Source organism: Euleptes europaea, chromosome 13 (genome assembly GCF_029931775.1).
Source record: "Euleptes europaea isolate rEulEur1 chromosome 13, rEulEur1.hap1, whole genome shotgun sequence".
Classification (NCBI taxonomy): Eukaryota; Metazoa; Chordata; class Lepidosauria; order Squamata; family Sphaerodactylidae; genus Euleptes; species Euleptes europaea.
This window is the reverse complement of record NC_079324.1, coordinates 44,417,601-44,443,775: the sequence shown is the minus strand read 5'-3', so window position 1 is coordinate 44,443,775 and position 26,175 is coordinate 44,417,601. Positions and strand designations below refer to the sequence as shown.

The following is a 26,175-nucleotide window of genomic DNA, read 5'->3' as shown; positions in this document are numbered from 1 at the left end:
ATGGAAGGAACGAAGGAGCAGGTGAGTGGGGTGTGTGGAATTTCTCCTTTTGCGTCAGGACCGTGAACAGGCATTTTAAAGGTCACATTTAAAAAAAAGACCGTTGAGCGAGCATCAAAACTGACCCTGCATAAATGGCCTTAGACATTATCAACGGTGATAAGGGAGTGGAAAATGGCAGGCCAACAAAGGAGTGCCTGAAAGACACTCCTGGTTTAGCCTCCCTGGTCCAGTATCAGGACCGGAGGGGCCAGGCAAGCATTCCTAAAAGCCCCCTCCACAAGTTGGATGCTCAAGTTGGCTAGCAGCTGCTGCTTATCTGGAGTGACAGAATCCAACAGGGAGAGCCTTGAGAAGAATTCCTATCAGGCTCAGCCTCCACCGATCGTGTGTTTTGTTTGTCTGTGTGTGTCTGAATGAGTGAAAACTGGATTGGAACTAAGCAAGCAGGATCTTTGTGACAGGAGAAGAGGAGTGGAAATTTGTGTCTATTTTTTAATTTTTTCTTATTTGGAAGACAGTGGAAAACTATGGAACTGGAAGCTGAAGTGGTGAAAACAATTATCTAAAGTAGGGTTGCCGGGTCCCTCTTCACAACTGGTGGGAGATTTTTGGGGCAGAGCCTGAGGAAGGCGGGGTTTGGGGAGGGGTGGGACTTAAGTGCCGTAAAGTCCAATTGCCAAAACGGCCATTTCCTCCAGGGGAACTGATCTCTATCGGCTGGAGATCAGTTGTAATAACAGGAGATCTCCAGCTAGTACCTGGAGGTTGTAATCAAATAAACGGCTTGCAAGTGCTTACAGGAGTATGGAATTCAAAATATGGCACAAGACAAATATTTCCAAAATAGGAAAATAACAATGCAATACTTGCTATTAGAAGAATATATTGAGAACAAATAGGATACAATTACACTTCTAGAGCAACAAATATGTAGCAATGGGTCAAAAATGATCCCAAAATAAACACAAAATATAAGAATATACCAGCTCAAGGCTCAGTTCATATCATATTCGTTGTAAATAGAGTTCATAAATATTGCATCACATGGCAATGGAAACAAGACGTGGTACAATTGAAATCCGGTATAGTTCCATTTTGTGTGAACTTTCTCAAGTCTTCAGTCTTTCCGTGCAAAATTCATTCAACGCTTAAAGGAGTGTACCTTTCCTGTGTCTTTGGATGGCAAAAGTAAGACGTCCTCCAGGGGAACTGATCTCTATCGGCTGGAGATCAGTTGTAATAACAGGAGATCTCCAGCTAGTACCTGGAGGTTGGCAACCCTAATCTAAAGACAGACTCCGGATTTAACTTTGTAAAGTGTCTGACCTGGAATTTTAATCACTGGGGGTCTGGATAGAGGAGGGTGAAGAAAAAGGAGGAAGAATTTATTCCCTTAAAGATAGGAAACAGAGAAAAGGAGGGGGGGGGAAAAACCCTCACATTCGGCTTGCCAAGCCCAGGCGGGAAAGTGATACTAACTTGTAAGACTCATAAATCGCCTAGTAACTCTTTGGACACAGAGACCAGGCTTGGATTATAAATTGATACATAAAAGGACAATTAAAGCAAGGAACTATGGCAAGTATACCAAAAGTTTCGTTAGCGTCGCAAATTCAAGCAATTTCTGACCAGATGGCGAAACTCAAGGGAACATTAAGAGCTGAGTTTAATTAAAGAAGAAATGAGAAAAATGGGGGAGAATGCAATCAGCTGCCAAATCTTTGATGGTGGAAAACACGCAGGATACCAAAGTTGCTCATGAAGTGGTGTTGGCACCAGCCCAAAAGCTAGGGCCCGAGGGAGATCACAAGGAAAACAATTTGGAGGGAAGCTCCAGCGAATTAAAGCAAGACCAGCTCCCTGTTGTGAAAAGGGAAACCTCATTGCACTACAACAATAATAGGCTTGCCAGGTCCCTCTTTGCCACCAGCAGGAGGTTTTGGGAGCGGAGCCTGAGGAGGGGAGGGACTTCAATGCCATAGAGCCCAATTGCCAAAGTGGCCATTTTCTCCAGGGGAACTGATCTCTTATCGGCTGGAGATCAGCTGTAATAGCAGGAGATCTCCAGCTAGTACCTGGAGGTTGGCAACCCTAAACAATAAACAAACACAAACTTCCCAAGATGTACCCATTAGAGCAATTTTAAAAAGTAAAGGATACAAAGGGTATAAATATGTACTGTTTAGATATATTGGCTAACAGGCTTGACAAACAGTGTTAGTATATAATATAATGTATTATAAAATAGTGGCATACGTAGGGTTGCCAACCACCAGGTATTAGCTGGAGATATCCTGCTATTACAACTGATCTCCAGCCGATAGAGATCAGTTTACCTGGATAAAATGGCTGCTTTCGCAATTGGACTCTATGGCATTGAAGCCCCTCTCCAAACCCCGCCCCAAAAACCTCCCGCCAGTGGCAAAGAGAGACCTGGCAACCCTAGCCATAAGGTAGCTAGATTATACGCATGTTTGAGTATAAATGTATGTATTTCAGTTATGTTAAAGACTAACCGGTAGTCACTTTCAAGAACTATTGTTTAAGAGAAGATATTACAGAATGTCCTATCTTCACTCCAGTGCGGAAGTTGGCGAGGATCTTGTTATAGATATGGAGTAATAATTATGTATGGGGAGTGTATGCTTTATGTTTGTATGTATGTTTTATGTTGTTATAAATAAAAAACCAAATAAAAAACAAACAGCAATAAGTACCTTCCAGATCTCTCTTGTGGCGAGATCCAGTAGTCTGACACTCTGACTCACAACAGCTGCACACAGAACTTGAGGGATCATCTAAGAGTTCCCACCTGTAAGAGAAAAGATAAATCTAGGCATTTCTCACAACATGGCATGCAAGTTGGAATAAGGCTTCAGGTTCCATCAGTGGGAGTACAACAAATAAAAACAAGTACTTTCCTAGTGGGTTCTATTGGTTCAGCCTCACCTGCTGAGAGCCAGTGTGGTGTAGTGGTTAAGAGCAGTGGTTTGGAGCTGTGGACTCTGATCTAGAGGACTGGGTTTGATTCCCCACTCCTCCACATGAGCGGCAGACGCTAATCTGGTGAACTGGATTTGTTTCCCCACCCCTGCACATGAAGCCCGCTAGGTGACATTGGGCTAGTCACACTCTCTCAGCCCCACCTACCTTACAGAGTGTTTGTTGTGGGGAGGGGAAGGTGATTGTAAGCTGGTTTGATTAGCCTTTAAGTGGTAGAGAAAGTCAGCATATAAGAACCAACCCTTCTTCTTATATCAAGCCAGATGAGATGATGCTGGTCTCCTATGGATGTACCAAGTCATACTGCCATGGTGGGCATGAAATTTGTTTTGCACTGTTCCACTACCCCCTGTACACACACACACAGAGGGAGGGGGCGGAAGTATCAACTTTGGTCTTAAAGATAGAACAATTAAGTTAGTGAAGAGTACTCCTGAGGAATACTGTTGGCTTTTCTTGGAGCCTTGCACTTTTAAACTCATCTGCTAATTCTGATTGTTTTCTGTGGGAGGGACCCCCCCCCCCGCCATGCCCCCGCCATGTCTCATGAGATGAGCTCTTGGTCTTCTGCTGCCCTGTAGAGGTAGGGTATCTAAATCTAGTCTCCCCTGCAAGAAGTTGGTCAGAACAGCCTATCCCTTAAAAGGCAAGCAAGCTACAGCCTGCTGACTACATCCAGTCCGCTGGAACTTTTAACTTGAACCCTGTGAAGGACATTCTTTAGCCAAGGCAACCTCTGAAATGGAGAAATAGGAGTTCTGTCCTGCTCAGCCTGGCTACTGCAGCTTCACCCACAGTGCCAGACAGAAACTAAAGTAAAGTTGGTGGGGCTCGAATGGTAGCAGCTCGACCTCAAGACAAAAGCTATCTCCCCTTCAACATGCTTAATACATAGAAGGATCTGTTTGAGGAGGACTAGCAACTCCACACAGGGTTCCTGTATTATTAATGTAACGCTACTTCTTGTCTGCATGTGGAGAGAACACTTTACTGGCTGAATTTCTGCCTGCTAATGCAGTTAAGTGTTCCCTCCCCCACTACAGGGGGGGGGGGTTCTCCCCATATTTCTACAGCCACCATGCAATTGTTATGTTCTAATATAACCCTCAGGCCAAAAGGTATGCCTACTCCTACTTTACCTCTTGGTGTCTCGATGAAATGAGCAGGCCTTCTTCAGGGGATCAGTGAGAACTTCTGGGTCCCAAACTAGAACCTGGCAATGTATATAAACCTGGAAGGAGAACATAGTGTGCTAGTAAGTTAGCAAGTCACTATCACAAGCAGATTTAACAAGCCTGGAGTTTTTGAATAGTTCCGACCATATGCTTGGCATCCGATCGCTGTATCTGACACAGGGACCGTATATGGGCCTCGACTCTTGAGCCTTAAGAAATGGATTTGTTCAAGTGTCCAGTAGGGATGGAAGAAATAAGAGTCAGCCCTGCTGAATCATACAAGTGGTCCATTCAGCCCAGAATCCTGTAGCACACATGGCTGACTGGTTACTATAGCACGTCAACAACAGGGCTTGCCTCATCACGTTGGTATTCAGAGGTCTGTTGCCTCTGAATATGGAACTTCCTTTCAGTCACCATGGCTAGTAACTCCTGATGGATCTATCCTTCTTCAATTTGTCCAATCCTCTTTTAAGGCTATCCAAGCTTGTGGCCATCACTATATCCCCTGGCAGCAACTTCCACATTCTAGTCACTCACTGAGTAAAGTACTTCCTTTTGTCCACGAAATCTATTGCCCATCAACTAAATTGAATGCCTCCAGGGTCTAGTATTTGGGAAAGATAGAAAAAAATATCCATCTACTCTTTCCTTGCATAATTGTATAACCTACTATCGTCCCCTTCAGTCATATTTTTTCTAAACTGAGAAGTTCCAGCCTCAGCCTTTCCTTCTAGGAAGAGTGCTCCATCCCCTTAATCATCTTGGTTGCCCTCTTCTATATGTTTTCCAGCTCTGCAATGTCCCTTTTGAGATATGGTGGCTGGAACCGCGTGCAGTATTCCAAATGAAGCCACAGCATGGATCTATACAGGGGCATTATAATATTGGCACTTTTAGTTTCAATCCCTTTCCTAATAATCCCCAGCATGGAGTTTGCCTTTTTTACTACTGTTCACACACTGGGTTGACATTTTCATCAAGCCATCCACCATGACTAAGCTCCTTTTTCCTCTCAGTTTTAATAATTTCAGACCCGATTAAAAAGGTAAAGGTCCCCTGTGCAAGCACCGGGTCATTCCTGACCCATGGGGTGACGTCAAATCCCGACGTTTTCTAGGCAGACTTTTGTTTATGGGGTGGTTTGCCAGTGCCTTCCCCAGTCATCTTCCCTTTACCCCCAGCAAGCTGGGTACTCATTTTACCAACCTCGGAAGGATGGAAGGCTGAGTCAACCTTGAGCCGGCTACCTGAAACCAACTTCCGTTGGGATCGAACTCTGGTTGTGAGCAGAGCTTGGACTGCAGTACTGCAGCTTACCACTCTGCGTCATGTCAAACCCCATTAGCATATACTTAAAGCTGGGGGGGGGGTTGTTCCAATGTCTATCACTTTACAGTTCGCTACAAGAGATAAGTTTCTCACCTAGCCAAAGAAGCAAATGGGTTTCTGTGAAAAAAGGAACCACAGTATCAGATTGCTATGTTAGCTATAGCACCTTTGGGGTGCAGGCTCCTTCTCCTTAGGATCTGATTTGGGGTAGTAGAGCCACAGCCCTGTAGGAGTGTCTCTGTGTTCCACCTGTACTCTGCTTGTATATTTGCAAAGACTACAAGATACTAACTGCAAGTCTCCATGTCTTTCTCTTCCAAAGGGCAATAACCTAGGTAAGCACTAAGAATTGAACTTCTACCGCTCTCCGCAAAACTTATTTATGGACAACATTTTAAATGGGCATTACTGTACTAATGAGAAATCAGATACCAGAGAGAGTTTTGGATACAAACACCAGCTAAAAAGCCACTTCTTAGTGCAACCTATTTCCTGCTCAGGTCTGTATTACACTGGAGATCAACGCATTATAAGGAAGGCTTCATGTATTCCTTTTTTTTTTTTTTAAGTAGACAATGTGCTTTTGGGTGCAGGATTCAGTTTCCAGTGAAAGAACACGTCTCTAGTCCTTATGGTTGAAGATATGCTTGATGGCTTGTGAGTGCTAAGTGCCGTCAAGTCGCTTCCGACTCATGCTGACCCTATGAATCAATGTCCTCCAAAATGTCCTATCCTTCACAGCCTTGCTCAGGTCTTGCAAACGGAGGGCTGTGGTTCTTGTAGATTATCCGGGCTGCGTAACCGTGGTCTTGGTATTTACCAAGACCATGGTTACACAGCCCAGATAACCTACAAGAACCAATGAACTCTGCCCATGAAAGCCTTCGACAATATTTTGGAGGGCTGTGGGTTCCTTTACAGAGTAAATCCATCTCTTGTTGGGTCTTCCTCTTTTCCTGCTGCCTTCAATTTTTCCTAGCTTGATAATGGCTTAGGAGCTGGAAAAGTGACCTAGCTTGATGATGGCTTAGGAGCTGGAAAAGTGACCAAATGAAGCTTCTGAAGGCAGGGTTGACAAAAACTATTATACCACCCAAGAGTGTTCTGAAGAAGTGAGCTCATACTGGTATAGACACTAGTCTTTAAGATTCCACTGGACTTCTGTCTGGTTAAACGAATTGCCAATTTATACCAATTGCAGACTTGGCATTTCTCAGCACCAAAAGCTCTTTACACATTGTAGAAGCCTTGGGGCAACAACCCCTAGCTTCTTCCTTTGGGCCCAGTATGCAAACGAAGTATGCCAACAACACCCTGCTTTACAAGACTTGACAGAAATCAGTACTACAAATCCAGTTACTTACGTCAGTGTTTATGCCAACAAATTCAAAAGCCTGCATAGAGAGATGGATCACTTCAGGAGCTGGCCGAGGAAGGAATGAGGAACTGGCTACCATGCCATCCACGAGACACCTGTGAAAACCCATCCAAAAGATACAAGCATATTAGATGTTCAAGACAAGAAAATGCTCTAAATGGCACAATTTGCATACCGTTGTGAAGAATGTAATGATCCAGGTGCCACTGGCCACAAGAACTGGCCTTTGCACTCTGCCTCCCCTTCCTCTCCCTCACCACCAACTGGTTATCCCCATCACTGTATTTAATGCCAAGGGCACCAATTTGGAACTTTAAAAGTTTAATAAGGTTTTAAAATTATAGTTTATACATTGTATGTGTGTGCGTGTGTAAAGTGCCGTCAAGTTGCAGACGACTTATGGCGACCCCTTTTGGGGTTTTCAAGGCAAGAGACTAACAGAGGTGGTTTGCCAGTGCCTTCCTCTGTACAGCAACCCTGATCTTCCTTGGTGGTCTCCCATCCAAATACTAACCAAGGCTGACCCTGCTTAGCTTCTGAGATCTGACGAGATCAGGCTAGCCTGGGCCATCTAGGTCAGGGCTAAACACTGTATAGTATGTACTTTTAACTGATTGTATTATTTTGGTTGTCAGTCGCCCTGAGCCTGACTTGAGTCAGGAAAGGGTGGGATGCAAGTTAATAAAATAATAAATAAATAAAAAGTGCTGAAGGAAGCAGTAGGCAGGTTGCGCTTGTTCCCCTGCGTGCTTCTGTGTATGTGGGAGACTCAATAGCACCATCTCTTCCATTCTTAACATCCTCCTATATATCCCTTATCTTTCTAGCCACCTACACTTCACCATATTTGCATGTTTGAAAGCAGGCTGCCAATAATAAATGTGGGAAGTTTATATATTTACATAAAAAATTCCTGCCCTGGCCACATTGAGAGTATTAGATGCTGACCAGATAGAATGCTTAGCAGATTTCCAGCACCATCCTAATTAGAGTTGCACCCTTCTGTTTAAGTCAGTGGGCTCAGAAGGGTGTAACTCAGCTAAAGGGGGTGTCATTCAGTGGGGGGTGTCATTGCAAGTCCCACACTAATAGCCATGTCATACCTGGCAACAAATATGCATCTTGCAGTGTACTTTTCAGCGCCTGTCATTTAGGACATTGACGTTTAAAATATGCTGAACAGAATCAGGCATGATTTAGTATTCCAGCAATTAGGCCATTTCCCTCACCCCCATACTCCAAGTAGCTACAATTCACACTGCTCTGAAACCCCTAGAACACATTTACCCATGGTTAGTGATAATACTGTAGTTCCTGGGAGATCTGTGAAGTTCTGGAGTGGCAGCAGCAGTGCATTCGTCCACAAATATTCGCAGAGTCTGGTGGAAGAAGCTCTGTACGGCAAATTCTATATTGATATGCGAGCCCAGGAAAAAAATCTTCATGTCCGATGGAGCACTGAAGTCCTCTGCAAAGGAGACCAGAGCCAGCACTTTAGGAAGCATGCTCGTTTTGGCACACGGCAAACAAACCGAGGCGCATTAAAGACTAGCTGTTGTACTTCCAAACACCTGCCTTTCCAAGGCACTTGCAAGTCCCACAAAGGATCACTTCTAGTAAACATTATAGATAGTACAAAGCTGTAGGCTAGAAAGGTGGGATCACTTCAGTCTTGTATGGTCCAACATTACATTTTAAGCTTGTCAAATATACTATGTTCCAGGCTAGCCTGATCTTGTCAGATCTCAGAACCTAAGCAGGGTCAGCCCTGGTTAGTATTTAGATGGGAGACCACCAAGGAATACCAGGGTTGCTGTGCAGAGGAAGGCACTGGCAAACCACCTCTGTTAGTCTCTTGCCTTGAAAACCCCCAAAAGGGGTCGCAATAAGTCGGCTGCGACTTGAAGGCACCTTACACACACACAAGTATGTACACTAGTTGATCTTTCATTTTTCTTTTTCTTTTTAATAATTTTTTGATTTTTTAAAATAACACATATTACAACATATACTAATAATCAATAAACATCAAAATAGATAACAAACGTTTATCCAGATTACTACATTTAATCTTAAGTTAACTTCCCCTACACCGTCCTCCATCTCAAAATAAATTTGTATTTTCTTTTGCATAAAATTTCTAATCCTGATATTCATTTCCATTATTTACCTATCCCTTATTATAACATATAAGGAAACAAAAAGAAATAAGAAAAAAGGGGTTAATAATTAATTCTCTCTTATAATAGAATAATAAAAAAAACAATTATAAAAGGATTAGTAGAACAAAGTAGCATTAATTACTTCCATTAAAAATTAATTTGTTTTAAATTCTCCATTCCTCCCAACAAAACCTAAAGCCATTTAGGTTAATCCCCAGTAACTTATTTCTAATAGATTTATTATCAAATAAAATCACTATCCATTTAAATCTTGTCCTTTTGGCAATTCCATTTATCAGTCTTCACCACAAAAGCCATTAAAATTATTTAGTATAGTTCCTTAATACGGGTTTTCCAACATCTTCTTCTTTCCATCGTATGCATCAAGCACCGAAGATGATCCTTTGAATTTGTTGATGGGCACTCTTCCACAAATAGGTAATCTTCCAATTGCATCCCAGTTGTGATGTTTTCCTTATCCAGTTCCAGAAGGGAAATCCCAACATTGCGAAATTTCCTGTCCACGTAGATGATGAACCATTCATTGAATGAGTTAAAAAGATCGGTTATTTGCAACTCCATTGGTATCAGTTTTTGGGATTTGATGTGGTACATGTTCTTTTTCCTCTTCAGCCAGAGGGCCCTCTAACGCTGGTAAAATTGGAGATACATCTTCAGTTAATTCATTACTGCTTTGAAGTGTGAGTTGTGTGGAGATATTGAGTGTAATCATCATCTGCTCCAATTGTGATGACATTTGCTCATAAAACCTTGCATTTGTCTCATTTTGTAAATTAATCATATCTTGAATGAACTTTTCCATAATAGCTTTACCAGAATGCCCTTTTCAGCTGTAGTCACTTTATATCGTCGGCTAACAGGAAGCAGAAAGTTGCCCGGAAATGTATAATCACAGACTCCTCTTTTTTTGTAGTTTTTTAAAGAGGCTTGCATGCTGCAGGAGGACGTCTTTAAGTCTCACACACTTGTTTCACTTTTCGGATCTTGAAAAACGAAACTTAAGAACATAAAGGACCCTCCCAGCAGGGAAAATGGAACATGGCCAAGGAGGAGGGAAGTTTTAAGTCTCCTTTTTCTCTCAGATGTCGCAGTATTTGATTGGTTCCTTACACATCAATTTGGAGGTTCGTTAATTTTGTCTGCTCCCAGATCAAACTGATAGAGTCCTAGGCACGTTATCTGGTGATTTATCTTAATTAAAAGGGCAGCAAATGATGGGTGGGAGGCATACGGAGTTCTCAGTAGTTGCTGACAGCCCAGTTAATTTTCTGTTTCCGGTAAGATCAAAAGGATTATTGTACTCACATGGTCGGAGAATGAGGTATTTTTTCTTTAATTGTTTCTTTAGATGGTAATAGGTGTTGGATGTCCTGGCCGGTAACCAAGCAAAACACTCTCGGCGATGCTTCTCCTCTCAAAGCCTAAGCAGGACACACATCCACAATTCCGAGGGTTTTGAGACTCCCTCGGAAAATATGGGGACAGACTACTATCTTCAGGCAGCAGAGGAATTCGTGCTTCCCCAGTCCCCTGTTTAGGACCGGGTTGGAGTGTTGAACCACTCCAATTTAGAGCGAATCTTGGAGTCTCCTAGGAGCTTCCCTAGGAGGCTGGCGCCAGGGCAAGCTCAGTCACCGGAAGTTGTTTAATCTTTTTCAATGACTGAACATGCAATCTAGTAAGAACATCACAGCCACAGTATGCTCTAGGAAGTTAGTCTTTGTTGAACAGCAGTCTACAGCTAGTAGACTGACCTACTTTTTTGCTCACCCAAATTAGACAATCCACAGCTTCCTTCCTACCTCCCCATGGAAGCAGTGCCATTACTCTTTTGGATAAGCTATTGAAAGTAGCAATAGCTTAACTGGAAAGAGAATGGTGAGCTATGAGCTGTATGGGTGAAGGGACACAATTCATATTCCATGCGCAGAAGATGCCCATTAAAGAGGATCTCTGGTACCAGTACAAGTAGGGATGCAGCTCCGCACTGGAGCACCTCCTTTGCACGCAGAAGGTCCCTTGATTTAATCTCCAGCATCTCCAGTTAAAAGGATCAGGCAGTAGGCAATGTGTAAGACCTCTGCCTAAGACCCTGAAGAGCTGCTGCCAGCCACAGCAGACAATACTGATCTTAACAGACCAAGGGTCTGACTCCACATAAAGCAGCTTCATGTGAACAGCCACTCCCAGATGAAGCAAACAGAAGGGACTAGGTGGACCAATGGCTCAAGCACATGGTAGCCTCATGTGTCATAAGTGTAGTATTTCAAAGCACCATTGAGCCAAGGAAGAGTTGCATATATTGTACATGCTAATCCATGCAAGGAACTTATCATTTCTACGTGTGGCCTCATACCTACCACTATGGCCATTTCACTGCCTATATGTAGTCGCAATCTACCGTCTATAAGGAACATCCGTCATAAGTAGAACAGCCTTTATATTGGTTTAGCTTTTGATAGTTGTACAGGACAGAAAGACTGCTGGATCCCAGTGTAGCTAATTTTTAAGGCTGGTGCATTTGAGAGGTTAGCATCTGCCCGGGAGACACATCAAGAACAAATGAGTTATTGCTGTTATTCCAGTTTATAGTAATTTGTGGCTTTGGATGATCAGGGTCCTTTGGTAGTAAACTCACAAGTTAGCTCCTCTTAAGGTTTTTCCGCAGGTAAATAAAGACATTTTAACCAGCCCTGAGACTTGGAATCAGGCAGAGGGAACCCCCACCCCGAAACTTTATAGCAGAGGCAGGGCATTGCTTACCATTCATTAGCTTTACAGTGAACTTTAGCATACTTGAAGCAGAAAGCTGGCCGGTCAACAATGCCATCTGTGGAGGAGTAACACGGGCCCTACATGGCAAAGGAGAAAAGCCTTGTCATTGAAGATGAACTTCTAGTCTCTTCCCCACAAGGTAGGCTAGCACTAGACTATTCTTCATATGGACTAACCAGGCACATTTGAACAGTAGTGCTACCTGGCTTCCACCCACCTTTGCAGTTTTGGTACCTGCAAAGTACATGGTACATGCCAGCAGTTAAAAGTTCAGCCATCTTGCCCTACACATTTTTTTAGTTAGAATAGCCACATATTTGCATTGTGTATATATAATAAATGTATTAAATAAGCCTTATTTAGAGTGCAAAACTGCTCTTGCATTGGAAAAGGCGACTTCTTGGTGATGTTACAGGCACCAGTCAAACAGTTCTATCCATAATTAACTTCTATGGCAAGCTTCCAGAACCATTTGTTCTTCAACAAGCTCAGTCCTTTCTCAAGGGGTGTTTGAATTAACTACTTCCAGATCACGCCCACCTCTCCACTACCACTGGATCCATCTTCACCCAAGGAGTCCAATATTCACACAAGAGGCTTACTCATAGTCAGTGCAGTTTATCCTCTCAGCAAAAGGGCTGTTGTAAAACCTTCCTCGGAGGGACGGAGGACTGTAAACCAGGTTGGTAAGGTGCTCAACCATTTTGCCAGATTTCTGCAGAAAAATCACACAGATGAGGAAGTTAGTCAAAGCTCCAAGAAACTCTTCAGGTAGGCTTCTACTCAGGACCAGTCTTTTGTTGCTGTTGGCTGCAAAGGGCTTTATTCTCTCTTCCCTCATATATACCCTAACTCCTAGATCAAACCCCTTTGACCCATGCTTTGGACAGGCTATCCATGATAACTGTCTGGTACTTTAGATAATTATTTTTAAACACTAAAGTCTATTAAGGGAGAGGAAAACTGCAATAGCTAAAAGGGATAGCAAGTCAGCAATGTATCTGTGATCTTTTACTTTAGAGTCTTTGCTGTGATTATGCATGCTGTTTCCAACCGTCGCCTCACTCTCCCCCTGCGTTTTCCTGCATTTTGCCCACATTTTCAGAGACCAGTTTTATCTTGAATTTGAAAGCGTGGGCAAAACGCAGGGAAACACAGGGGGAGAGAGAAGCGGAAATGATATGCATAATCAACACAAAGACCCGAAGTTGTGGGTGTGGGGGGGTGACCACAGGGGAAACAGTCATGCATAAAAGGCCTGTGTGAATAGCAAAACCAGACCAGCTCAGGCCTCATCATTCTGATTCTGTGAACTTAGGCAGATTGTGAGATGGAGGGCAGGAAGGGATGGGTCAGTGCTCAGCTCTCGTGGCCCTTTCTTACTTGCCATGGGTAATGCTAATCACCACTTCAGGGTCAGGAAGAAATTTTCCACCAGGCCAGATTGGCCAGGGACCCTGGGGGTAGTTGTGAATTTCCTGTGTTGTGCAAGGGGTTGGACTTATGGTTGCCAGGTCTCCCCTTACCATTGGCGGGAGTTTCTTTCTGGTGGGGCTGGGGGGAATGATTCATGCACGCACTCCCGGCACGATATTGCCACTTCTGGGTTTATCCTGGAAGTTCTGGCACTGCAAAGGATACTCTAGCCATAACCTCTATGAGTTTTTGGAGGTTATGGCTGGAGCATCCCATGTGATGCTAGATGGACCCGGAAGTGGCAGTGGCGTGCCAGGAGCACGCCGGGGAGGGGATTGCTCTCCCCTTCCTGCTTCTGCCCGCTGACCATCAGCGGGCAGCCCAGTTGATTAGCGGGCAATTGCCTGCCACAACTGGGCAGTTGGGAACCGTAGTTGGAGTAGATGAAACAGAGCTGGAAGGGACCTCAAGGGTCATCAGAAGTCCTTGTGACGAGTCAACCACATAAACATTATAACACATGAACCAGCCTTATGTAAATCCCACACATGGTACGCCATGCTAAGTTCTGTCTGGACTGCCAGATCAGCCCAAGCCTAGCAACATCTGGGCACTAATATATACCAATCTGCTGCTTGCCCCACTTCTCTCAGTGCTAAACCCTACATTGAAAGCTCCACATTACAGAATTTAGTAGTTTGTAGCCATGGATCAAGATATATTTGTTACAGACCTGCTCTCTGGTAATTCAGAATGGTGTGTTAGAGGTTTGCTTGTTTTTTAGCTTGGCACTTGAGGGGAATGATTTCAGCTCTGAGGGACATTGTATGCTCCTAGAATGGTTTGCCCTGCACCTTCCAGGTACGGCAAAGGGTTGAAACTCATGCCTCTTTCCTCCTGTGTTTCACATCTGCCTTTAGGCTGTCAACTCCTTTGAGCAGGGATACTTCCTTTAATCACAATTTACCATGGGGTAAATCGATGCTTACAAGCCATTCATTTTTATTGGAAATGCAATCTGGCTTGGAGGAAAATGTCTTCCTGACCTCGAAGAGGTGATTAGCATTACCCTGGGCATGTAAGAAAGGGCCATGAGAGCCAAGCACCGACCCATCCCTTCCTGTCCTCCCTCTCACAATCTGCCAAAGTTCACAGAATCAGCATGATGAGGCCTGAGGTGGTCTGTTTTTGCTGATACATACTGGCCTTTTATGCATGGCTGTTTCCCTCGTGGTTACCCCTCCCACAACTTTGGGTCTTTATGTTGATTATGCATACTGTTTCTGACTATTGGAGATTGCCTCTCTCCCCCCCTGTGTTTCCCTGCGTTTTGCCCGCAGGGGGAAAGCGAGGCAACGGTTGGAAACAGCATATATAATCACAACAAAGACCCCAAGGAAAAGACCACAGATACCTTGCTGCACAAAAGACCACAGATACCTTGTTGACTTGCTGTCCCTTTTAGCTATTGCAGTTTTCCTCTCCCTTAATTATTTTTAAACACTAAAGTCTATTATCTAAAGTACCAAAAAGCCTGTCCAAAGCATGGGTCAAAGAGGTTTGATCTAGGAGTTAAGGTATATATGGGGGAAGAGACTATAGAGCCCTTTGCAGCCAGGATTTATACATACAAAGTCTGTCCAGACACTTACTTATATTCTGCTGGTTGGTCACAGGGGACCCCACCAAAAGCAGCTTGTACAACTGGAACAATTTAAGTAAATTACATCAAATATAACCCTCATGAATTTAAGGTCTGAGTTCTTTATTTCTAGCAGTCTGCTGCAACGTTCCCAAAATCCAGCCGGAGAGCATTGCCAGGCCAGAACGAAGTGCTTGAAGCTGTCTGAATGCGTAGTATGCCCCTGAACACTCACCAGCCGTGCAAAGCCACACTCCTTGAAGTAGTACTGGAAATGGAAGAAGCCTTGGCGGTTATTCTCAGAGGAGGAGAGGCAGCTGCCCAGGCTCAGGAACTGTGGATTGAGCTTGAGACCAGTGCTCCAAGGGTCTATCTTCACAACCAAATGGATGCTAGTTCTGTTGCATTCATAGAACACAGAGTTGGCAGGTGCTGAGAAGGAGACAAGTCAAGAGCAGAGATGCACACAAAGATCATCGCATGAACCAACGCAGCAAGGTGATAACAGCCATGTCATCTCAAGCCAGCAGCACAGGAGATGAAACTCCAAAAATGCTTGTTTTTAAAATTAGAGAAGCAGGCGAGATACATTCTAAATAAATGCTAGCAGCTTAGACAGCACGAGTGTGACATGGTTGACGGTGCTAGGGAGGGGAAGAGAGGAGGAGGAACCTGGGTTCAGATCTTGTAACCCTGGGCATTCACTCTCTCCCTAGGATCGCTGTGGGGGCTAAAAAAAACGTAACTCCCCACCACTGTTAGAGTAAAGGCAAGACAAAGCCAAGAATGGACCTCCGCCAATTAATCTTAGTAATATTAAGCGGTTTTCTGGCATAGCAGTTCTCCCTAAAGAAATACCTGCACATGCCTCCCCAGTGTGAACACAATACCCTCTAGAGTTGCCACTTTGTTAATATGGGACACACCAAGTATTTACAAGGAATCCATTTCCAGTCATGTTTACTCCCATGAATTGTGGTATCTATTAGTAAACATAGTATAATCTTAATACATTTTTAACAGCATATATCAAATTATATTAAAAGCATTACATTAATATATGGCATTCAGACCTGGTGTCTGAACGGAGCTAAGTTTGATACACCTTCTGAGGTGGCTGAATAGTTCTCTCTCTACAGACATAGAACGTGGTGTTAAAAGGACAGTAGGTGAATTGCAAGCAGGTGTTCCTTTTAACACCACGTTCTATGTCTGTAGAGAGAATGTATTAAGATTATACTATATTAAAATGTATTAAGATTATACTATATCTAGTAATAGATACCACAATTCGTGGGAGTAAACACTAGTGGAAATGGATTCCTTGTAAATACTTGATGTGTCCCATTTTAACAAAGTCCAGCTAGATGACAAAAATGCAACTGAAGAAGTTTTTCATCAAAATGGGCTCATTGGATCCGTCCCTGTTTGGCTTCATGCACTGTGTTTGAAAGCGGACTATTTTCCATAGGAAAGCAGATAAGCCGCAGATAACTTTTCTTAACGGAAGGCATTGCCCCTTTAAATCACACTCAGCAGCACCGCCGCCGGAGTAGCTACTTGCAGTTTTTCTCGGGACTTGTACAGATACTGTTTATACGCACATTACCTTGGCATTGCCTATGTTGTTACGTTCCAGTCTTTTGTATTATGTCTCACATTGATTGTATGTATTTTTGTAGATGCAGATTAGGTAGATAGCTTAGTAGTTATAGTTATTGTGTATTTTAATATTAAAGATTTGGCATTCAGTACTGTGTTATTGCTTGATGGCCACAATGCTGTAATGCTGTAATTTAGATTGTAACTACTTCAGCAGAATGTTGTTAGTACTTGGAGGTTGGCAACCCTAACCACAGCAGTCTTCTCTGCTTCCCTTTCCTTCCAGATACCTCTTCAGTCACCAAGAATTAAACAGAGAGGGGACACTAGCCCTTTTAACCCTTCAGCTCTTTCCCAGGGCCTATGTACCCCACCCTTTAATGCAGGGATGGGGAACCTCAGGCCCAGGGGCCGTATGCGGCCCCAGAGGACATTTTTTGTGGCCCTCGGGAGCTCCAGGGCCCCGCTGTGGAGGTGCAGCACAGGGCGGCCCTCCCTGAGGATGTTCCTGGGGCCACGGCTTGCAGGGGTGCTGCGGCGCCCTTTGGACCTCCTCTCGCCGACTGACAGCTGTTGGTCGGCAAGAGGAGGGGGAGGGACGCTTCCCCCAAGGCTGCCCCCTATCACAGCAGCATGTAGGAACGCCGGGGCACACTGTAAGCCCCTCTTGCTGCCTGTCGGCAGTTGAGCAGCGAGAGGGAGGGGGGGAAGAGGCCTACGGCTCCTGGCGGCAGAGCATGCACGCAGGAGCCGATCGGGCTTCGGGGGGCCTTTTGTGGACTCTGGGGGTGGGAAGGCATGGAGCCTGGGGCCAGGTCGCGTGGGGCTGGCAGGTGTGTGTGTGTGTGGGGGGGGGGAGGCTTTTCTCTCTTCCTCTCTTTCTGTCTCTTTGTCTGTCTCCCTCCATCCTTTTCTTTCTCCCCCTCTTTCCATTTCTTTCTCCCTCTCTCCCTTTTCCTCTTTCTCTGTTTTCCTTCCTTCCTCCCTTGCTGATTGACTGCGGGCTGCACCCCCTGGCGCCTAGTTTGCTCGGTCCCCCCGCTGGCTGCCCTCCCGCCTGGGGGGAATGGGGGCTCCCTCCAGGCCTTCTCTGCGTGGCCTCCCTGGGGTTGCCAACCTCCAGGTGGTGGCCAGAGACCTGGCAACCCTAGCCTCTTCCCCCCCACCGGGAGATCTACACCTGGTATGGCTCCCGAAAGATGTTATAAATGTGCAAATGGCCCTTGGCAGGAAAAAGGTTCCCCACCCCTGCTTTAATGCCACTGGTATTGCCCCTGGGCTAGGGTTCCCAACCTCCAGGTTGTGGCTGGAGATCTCCCGCTATTACTCAGGTAACAAAGATCAGTTCTCCTGGAGAAAATGGCTGCTTTGGAAGATGGACTCTGAAGTTCCTCCCCAAACCCCACCCTCCCCAGGCTCCACCCTCAAAATCTCCAGCTATTTCCCAACCTGGAGCTGGCAACCCTATCCTGGGCAGGCCCACCCCTTGCCAAATTTGTACCTTCCAAGAACTGACAAGGAAAGCCCCCTCCCAATGCCACCCAACTACACACACCAGCACAGAACTTCCCTTCCCCACTTTAAAGGGCTTGGAACATAAATGTGCAGGAAGAACCAAACCTCCAGAAGTTCAGCCCCTTTCACCACTACATTTCCCATCAAGAAAAACAAAGGAGAGAGGTGAATTTGACTCCAGCTTGGAGAGGTCTTACTTCAGACAGGGATAACTGGAACCAGACAAAGCTGCGGCTTACCTCTTTGAGCACCAACAGCCCCCATTTGCCAGGCAAAGAGAACAAACAACCCCGTCCACAGCCCCATGGTCACACCTGCCTTGCAAGACTTCTAGAAAGAACCACCTCCTCAGCCTCTGAGAGGCATCTAGTTATACCTCCCTTCCTTCTCAGAGCTGCCTAAGGCATTTCCCCAGACCACAGGTGCTTGGGATTTCTCCTGATCAGCCTTCCTCATCAGCTAGTCTATCCCACACATGCAATCTCTCAAAAGTCTTCAGCAAAGAAGCTTGTGAGCAAAGGCCATCAACGAGGGGTGCGGCCTGGCAGTGTAGACCAGTGGCTACAGTGCTGACGCTAGAGCTGGGTAGAATTGCCAGCTTTATAACTGACCACTGACAAGATTGGCCTGATGTACAAATATCAGCAGGTGATAGTATGTCTGGTGAGAGGTATCAGTGGCTGATGTCTACAGTGCTGTTAAAGGCACAGGAGCAGACTGGTCTGTTTCTTTTTCTGGTCAGTTGGCAAACCTACCAGCGGCTACCTTCCAGTACAGGAATACTTCTCTGCCTTATTCGTATTTAAAAATTTGTTAATTGTGTTCTCAGAATGCTTTCAAGAGAAGTGGGGGTCTTATTTAATTTCGGCAAAGAGAGACCTCAGACTTTCATAGAAGGCACTACTCTGTGTAAGGAGTCCCGTGGCGCAGTGTGGTAAGCTGCAGTACCACAGTCCAAGCTCTGCTCATGACCTGAGTTTGATCCCGACAGAAGTCGGTTTCAGGTAGCCGGCTCAAGGTTGACTCAGCCTTCCATCCTTCCGAGGTCGGTAAAAGGAGCTTGGAGGGGATAAAGTGTAGATGACTGAGGAAGGCAATGGCAAACCACCCGGTAAACACAGTCTGCCTAGTAAACGTCGGGATGTGACGTCACCCCATGGGTCAGTAATGACCCAGTGCTTGCACAGGGGACTACCATTACCTACTACTCTGTATAATAGTAGTGACTGGGCTCAGAAACAGTCAGAAAAGCAGCTCAAGGGATTCCACAGGTATGCAGAAAAGTATGACTTTGTAAATTTAACCACAAATAGCCTGATGACTAAGGCTCACGTGGCTGGTTTAACCTTCGCCCAAATATTACATCCCAGCCCCTTCCCAATACCTATTTTCATGTGTGACTCCCCTACCCCCCACTCCTCAAGCAGCAAAGAAGAAGCAAGTCTAGTAAAAGCTGCATTGAAAACAGTCAAATATACATTATATTTATTTTACAAAATTATGGCGATTTTATTTATCTTTACAAACTGAGAAGAACATTACACGCACATTTCAAGTTAATCAGAATATTATGAGTCGATGCGTATAGATGCACATGCACCCACACATCCAACTGTGACGAGGAAGAGAGGAAGTGATGTCCCTTTAAACAACTGCGTCCAACCACAATATGCATGGAGAAGGAAGCGGTAGGGCACAAATCCCACCATATAATTTTTTAGGGCGCTCTTGATACCAGGAGCGTCTAACCGACATATTTCCCCATGAAGCCTATTCACAGGGACTAGCCTTGTTTTTTTTCTTGACATTATCTTAAGTGAAAGCCTCCAATAAATACACTATTTTTAGTGAAATAGGAAAAGTTACGCTCATGGAGTTTGTCCCTTGGTGTTCTTGGCTCCTGCTTGGTTGCCAAGCCTGCTCATTGACCTTCCTCTGAAGGACGAACAGTCTTGAAGCCTGACCCACAGTTTAGCAGTTGTTTGAATGTGGGATTCCAGGAAATAGAGTATGCTAGCCCTCTTGTTTTCCACCCTGTGGAGGATCTACAAATGGCCACCATCCTCAGCAAAAATAGTGTGTCCTTTGTAAGGAAAGCGCCAGCTCGTCCAAGTGAGGGGGTTATTTTGATCCATGTTCTCAAGGGAGAAAGCATTCCCTATGCTGGAAATGGTTCCATGTTAGGTTGCCTAGGGATCGAGGTGGGGAGCTGACGCCTTCCCAGGGAAACTGGCTTTGCGCCAAGGGCGCTCCACCTGCTCCTTGTATCAGTTGGCAGCTGAAGCTGTAACTGAAAGCCAATTCGGGGGGTGGGGAGCTGAGTGAAGTTCTCACTTTCCTTTTTTAATGGGACTTCCTGAAGGTTCACTGGCTACCTCTGCATTCCACTGGCTAACTGAGGGGATACAATCCCAAAGGGGATACAGTTCCAAGCTCTCATATACATCCTGAGATAGAATCTGCTAATTTCCTCTGCTCCATCCAATCCAGGAGGAGCTTCTTTATGAATCAAAATGGCAGCTGCTGTGCTCTCCTGATGTCCCTCCTGGTTATGACGACGTACACAACTGGAACTTTCCCTCCCCTTGCTCATTTTCTGACCTGAGACCTCCCTCTATGGATACTAGTTTTCATCAGATCCCACCACTTGTGGATGACATCTCCTCTTTGAGGAGAGAAAATTTTGGATCCTCAAACCAGAGAAGCCATTAGCTCTGTTTGGGAAATGGACACATTATAATCTGCTGCACATGGACCAACACACATAGATCTAAAGAAGATGGCTTACTTGGGTAATCATACAGGCACACATGTGCACACGCACACACGTAGCCTAGGCACAGAATGCTAACCTGAGGTCTTAGATCTAAATATTAAAGGTACCCATGTTCATCAACATGCCTCACTCATAAAAGGTCAAGTCAAAGGCACCCAGATAAGAATTTCTGCTCTGACTCTGTGTAGTTTGAATGTACTAAGTTGGGAGGTGGGCCTCAGCCCTAGGATTATTCACTGGGCATTCACATATTTAGTAATGTCTTCTGTACAATTGCAAACAACTCAAGTACAGAAGTAGCTTAACAATAAATACAAACAATGTTTATTACTAAGTACTAAGCAAAAAAATTGAAAAAGTTGCATTCTTATGAATAAAAGAAAGGCAGCATAAGCAGATGAAACTACACAAGCATACAAATACAGAGCTGGTAGGATCAAATGATGCTGATAACTCAGCCTACAATTCAGTAGCATCTATCAAACACAGGACTGTTCCAAATTAGTTATCTGTAAGCACCATAGATTGATTAAAATATAAGTCTGCTAAGTGCTGACCATGATGGCTGTTTTTCACCCCACGTATAAGGGTTCAGGTGGCAGACCTTGCCCCTCATGGGCAGTTTTAATGCAAATAAAGAAAAAATACTTATGTTGCCCTTGGCATGCATTTAGCCTGTATACAGCCTAAATGGACTGTCCACAGGGTCACATGAGAGTCAGTGCAAATTCCAGTTTCATGAGCAGACTGAAGGTTGCCTCTTGTATGCATCTTACACAGTGTGATGTGTGCAATTCTGAATGGATACACAGGCAGATTTGAGCACCCTGGTGTGAAGCGCACCAAGATGCCAGGAAACGTACTCACGCTCATCCCTTCAGCAAAACACTGCATTGATTCAGTTTTAGGAATGAGCTTCACAAACACAAACAAAATGCCACCCTTAAATATTTGTATATGGACTTACGTATGAGTGCAAATACACACAGAGCTCATATACTCATGGCAGTGTGTCATTCTAATATCTACACTACAAACTTTTAGCAATTTTATGCTGGTTCAACTGTCATGGCCTCCCCCACAGAATGTTGAGAACTGTAATCCGTGAGGGTATAGAGAAATCTCTGTTACAGTTTGCTGGCTCATCTCAAAGAACTACAATTCCCAGGATTCCCTGGGCAGAGCAAGTGTGTAATCCATTTCAAGCTTCTACTATAGCTATGCCCATAGAACATTCTCAAAAATTGGGCCTCAGATTTTACTGTGCTATTGGCACCTGCTGCTCAGTCAATATGTCTCTCCATCTATCATTACAGGCAAATTACTCACATGCTAACAAGCCTCTTCAAAAAGAAAAACCCATAGACAAATATCCGAGAGCACATTCCTCCAAACCATCATTTCTTCCCACCCATCCCCACCCCCTTTCACAGGTGTCTTAATGTTCCTGTGAATTAAAAAACAGGGTGGCAACTCAGCTATCAATTTTGCTGCCTCCGAGAGTTTGAAACGTACCAAAGGGAAAAGTTAAAATTCTAAAAAATTAGCAAAATACTGTAGCTGGCAAAGGTGTCTTTTGGTGTTGCTGCCTTTTGTTGTTCACTCTGCTCTTAGCTAAAAACAGGGAGGCTGGCTCAGCTGTTTAGACTCCACATTGCAGCACTGCTTCAGTTTTGCCCGTGTCCCAGTTTCCTTCCTGTCAGGCTGAGGTAAAAAAAGGTGACAAACGGATCCATCCTCCATTACTACCCAAGCTCCTGGCCCTGGCCATTCCTTCCTTCCTTTCTTGCCTATCTAGGTGCCCAGGCAAATGGGATGGCTCCCTCAAAATTACTGTTTCTTTTTAAAGTCCCAAGCCAGCCCCACATTTGTTGGTGGCACATGAGCCGTGTCCAACCAACTGATGTAAGGAAGAAGAGCAACCATCTGGTCGTTTTCTTGAATGGAGGACGTGGAAAGTGGAAATACAGATTGTGCACCCGCTACCACTTGAGGAATTCTCGCACCCGGCTCCATAGCTTAGTGATCCAGAGGTTGACCCCCAGGTCTGACAGGTACTGGATCTCAGGTGTCAGCATCTTGCGGCAAAGCTTGCGATGCTTCTTGTTGATCCTCTTTTTCAGATTGTAGCCCAGGATAGACTTCTCGCCCAGTGGCTGCCATGGTTTCATGGAGGATTCCTGGATGGCACTGGCATCCACAGGATGTCCTCCATCAATGCAGATGCTCTTCATCTTCTCATTCTCTTCATGAAGTCTGGCGACATCCCTGGCCATCCGTTCTCGGCCATACACTTCCACCTTGTTCCAAAAGGTAGCATTGAAGTGCTGGTAGAGCTTGGCATCGATGAGGTTCCATGCTGTGGCTTTCTGGTAGAGCTCGTCAGTCAGTTTGGAGATTGTGGAGTCTTTCCGAGCATTGAGCTTGAAGTAGAGGACATCCTCCAGCTCCCAGCACAGCAAGTCCTTCAGGAGCACCAAAGATTCATCAAAGTACTCTAACAGCATGACTAGATGGAAACGTTGGTCAATCTCACGGATGTACTGGTCAACCAGGGGGTTGTCAGCCTTCATGTTGTTGTCATAGCCCAAGTCAAAGAAAAGGAGATTCTGGAGGTAGTGAGCATTGAACCCATTGGGATCATAATAATGCCAAGGGTCACGCAGGAATTCAGCTAGTTTGTCATCACTTGACAACTTCCAGGTCAAAGGAATCATACGCCCAAAATAGTGGAACGAAGACTCAAAGAGGTAGGCAGGGTTCCGCAGCACTGTCACAAAGATGGTGTCAGCTGGCAACAGTTTACGCACCTCCTCGTACTGAAAGCGCATGTGATTACAGATGATATTGAAGCACATGCCGGGATGGTAGTCCTGCACCTGGCTGCGATCAAAGTAAGATGGGTAGTAGAAGTCATTACGGCCATTAGGGAAGGCAAACTTGAGGCGATGCTTCTCCCCAAAGCGGAAGAGGATGTTGAGGATGGTGCTGCTGGCTGTCTTGTGGGTCTTCATGAACATGATGTCCAGCTTGGGAAGACACTTCTGTCCTGGTGGATTGTGGGTACTGTTTGCTGAAACAGGCAGTCGGGCTTGGGCAGGGTATGAAGAGCATGAGTAAGGGATCGGGATCCTGCAAAAAGAAACACACATCTGTGAGAAAATGGGATTTTCCCCAGGATCAAGGAGTTGTCCTACTACCTTTAACCTGCAACATTATCTGAACAGTGACAAGTGGGATGGGTACATCATAAGCAATGATGCCTCTTTCATAATACCTTCAGTGCCACGTGGAAACTATTGTCTATCTTCAGTCTTAAGGGCACATTCTTAGCGGTGCCTACAGACAGGGCTGGCTCCAAAGGGTGCTGAAATTGGGCATTCGCCAGGGTGCCAAGACCAGCCAGGGGCTAACTGGCCCAACAGCAACTTCTTTTTGATTTTTAAATTTATTCGAGTCATTTTTAATCTGCCTTTCTCCTGTTACAGGCTCAAAGTGGTATGGAGCACCTGAGAAAGTCAGAATCAGCACCACAGAATTCCACTTGCATGCCCTTCCTCTTCCATTTGAGGGGGATAGTACATTTTGCAGTAGAATGAGGTGTAAATGAGATGGGTGGAAGAATGGAGATATCATTTCAGGTGGGGAATATTGTACTCCCCATACCAAAATCTTACTTCCTGCATGTCGGAAGCTAACACAAAGGGAAAGGAGAGAAAGCTTTCACCTCAGCCCTCTCCCTGTTGTGTCATTTTGCTGTTTGCAGGGGGGGTGTTTTGTTCCACCAGGATCGTTTAAACATGCCATCCCCGCATCCAATCTGGAATCAAAAGTGGTACAGTTCATTTTACCAGTTCATTACTAGATCACATTCTTCTTCTTCATGTATAAACTGCTTTTAATCCCTTCTGTAGAGGACTGATCTGCATAGTGCTCATTTCAAGATGAATAGTCAGTGGCTTTACCCATATGTGTATTCTTATAAACACCAGGTTTACTCACTCTGTCACGCTGACTTGCAAGGGTGGGATGGCGTAGGAGTACAGCAGCAACATGAAGCTGGTTAAGAGAGTGCCCAGGATGAGCCCCTTACCCATGGACTTCCAGTTCTTCCCCCAGTGCACCATTGCAGTCACCTGCAAATCCCAGAGAAAAGGGCAAAAGATTAAATATGGCAGAGTTCTAGTGATGGGTGTCCAAACAGCAGTGGGGAGAGAGATGAAAGATTTCCCCCTTTATCGGCATCAAAGTTATGCAGCCCATCCACACTCACCCCAGCAGAGTCACCTTAGGGTAGGGATGCCAGCCTCTGGGTGGGACCTGGGGATCCCCTGGAATTACAGCTCATCTCCAGACTACAAAGTTCAGTTCCCTTGGAGAAAACGGATTCTTTGAAGGGTGGACTCCATGGCATTGTACCCCACCGAGGTCCCTGTCCTTCCCAGGCTCCATTCCCAAATCTCCAGGTGTTTCCCAACCTGAATCTGGCCATCCTACCACCCCATTCCCCGCCAGTGGCAAGGGGGGACCTGGCAACCCTGTTTATGGAGAATCCCTGCTTTATTCTCAACTCCTTCCCTCTGGGCCATGGGATGCATGTTCTTCTCATCAAAACCACTCACAGACACATGCACACACCCTCTGCCTCCTCCTCCACCCACAATCTGCCTGGCTACATTTACTCTAGCTGTGAGCAAGAAAGAGTTGATAAAGGCTACAGCACCTGGAACCGTCAGCAGGAGGCATCCCCAGGAATCTGAGTTTCCCTCAGGATCTGAGTGGCTGGGTGGAAAAGAGGGCTGCTACTTTCTGAGGCTGCAAGTCTCTGAGCAGGCACAGGCAACTGCAGTGCAGCATGGTTGTCCTCTGTGCCGGGCCAAGGAGACATGCTACCTGGGGCCCTGCAGTGGCAGGAGTAGCAGGGCTAGAGATGCTCACAGAAGGCAGGCAGAGCCCCTAAGAGAAGGCAGATCAATCCCCAAAGCTTTCTGTGGCCCAAATGGAGCGCTCGTTGTTTCTGCTACAGGAAGAGCATGTGGAACATTCTGTAAGGAGCCCGGGGGTCATCTAGCAAACTAAGGTTATGGGACCTGTTTTGAGAAGAAGGTGTAAACAGCCCAGAATTCTATTCTTAGGCTGATTCCACTGCCTTCTCAGAAAAACACTCTCTCCTCCCTTTAGCCAGGTAGCTAGCATGCTCTTCTATGGCCTTTTATGCATGGCTGTTTCCCTTGCGGTCACCCCTCCGATGACTTTGATTTATGCATGCTGTTTCCAACCATCAGAGGTCGCCTCGCTCTCCCCTGCATTTTGCCTGCGCTTTCAGAGACTTCTTTTATCTCAAGTTTGAAAACATGGGCAAAACGTGGGGAAAC

General features: G+C 45.3%; 2 protein-coding genes across 2 annotated transcripts in view; both read right to left on the bottom strand.

Moving 5' to 3' along the window:
• Window positions 1-18,330, bottom strand: part of LOC130485899 (zona pellucida sperm-binding protein 3-like) — a 33,268-nt gene extending 14,938 nt beyond the window's left edge. The window contains exons 1-8 of the mRNA XM_056859048.1: window positions 18,264-18,330; window positions 15,143-15,339; window positions 12,452-12,564; window positions 11,838-11,926; window positions 8,179-8,359; window positions 6,878-6,986; window positions 4,146-4,237; window positions 2,721-2,815 (exon numbers count right to left, since the gene is read on the bottom strand). Of these exons, the coding sequence (XP_056715026.1) occupies window positions 2,721-2,815; window positions 4,146-4,237; window positions 6,878-6,986; window positions 8,179-8,359; window positions 11,838-11,926; window positions 12,452-12,564; window positions 15,143-15,339; window positions 18,264-18,330 (943 nt within the window). The remainder of the gene's footprint in view (window positions 1-2,720; window positions 2,816-4,145; window positions 4,238-6,877; window positions 6,987-8,178; window positions 8,360-11,837; window positions 11,927-12,451; window positions 12,565-15,142; window positions 15,340-18,263) is intronic.
• A 4,433-nt stretch (window positions 18,331-22,763) lies between these two features.
• GAL3ST1 (galactose-3-O-sulfotransferase 1) lies at window positions 22,764-24,933 on the bottom strand. The gene is made up of 2 exons (XM_056859484.1): window positions 24,803-24,933; window positions 22,764-23,932 (listed from the first exon to the last, which is right to left on the bottom strand). Exons 1-2 carry the CDS (start codon window positions 24,925-24,927, stop codon window positions 22,783-22,785), a joined length of 1,275 nt encoding a protein of 424 aa, XP_056715462.1. The 5' UTR covers window positions 24,928-24,933; the 3' UTR covers window positions 22,764-22,782.
• Between the last annotated feature and the right edge of the window lie 1,242 nt (window positions 24,934-26,175).

Bases quoted from the DNA above. Each gene is read 5' to 3' on its own strand.
- GAL3ST1 (XM_056859484.1), bottom strand. From the start codon at position 24,927: ATGGTGCACTGGGGGAAGAACTGGAAGTCCATGGGTAAGGGGCTCATC. The intron at 23,933-24,802 runs GTGAGTAAACCT...TTCTTTTTGCAG, and splicing joins TTGCAAGTCAGCGTGACAGA to GATCCCGATCCCTTACTCAT.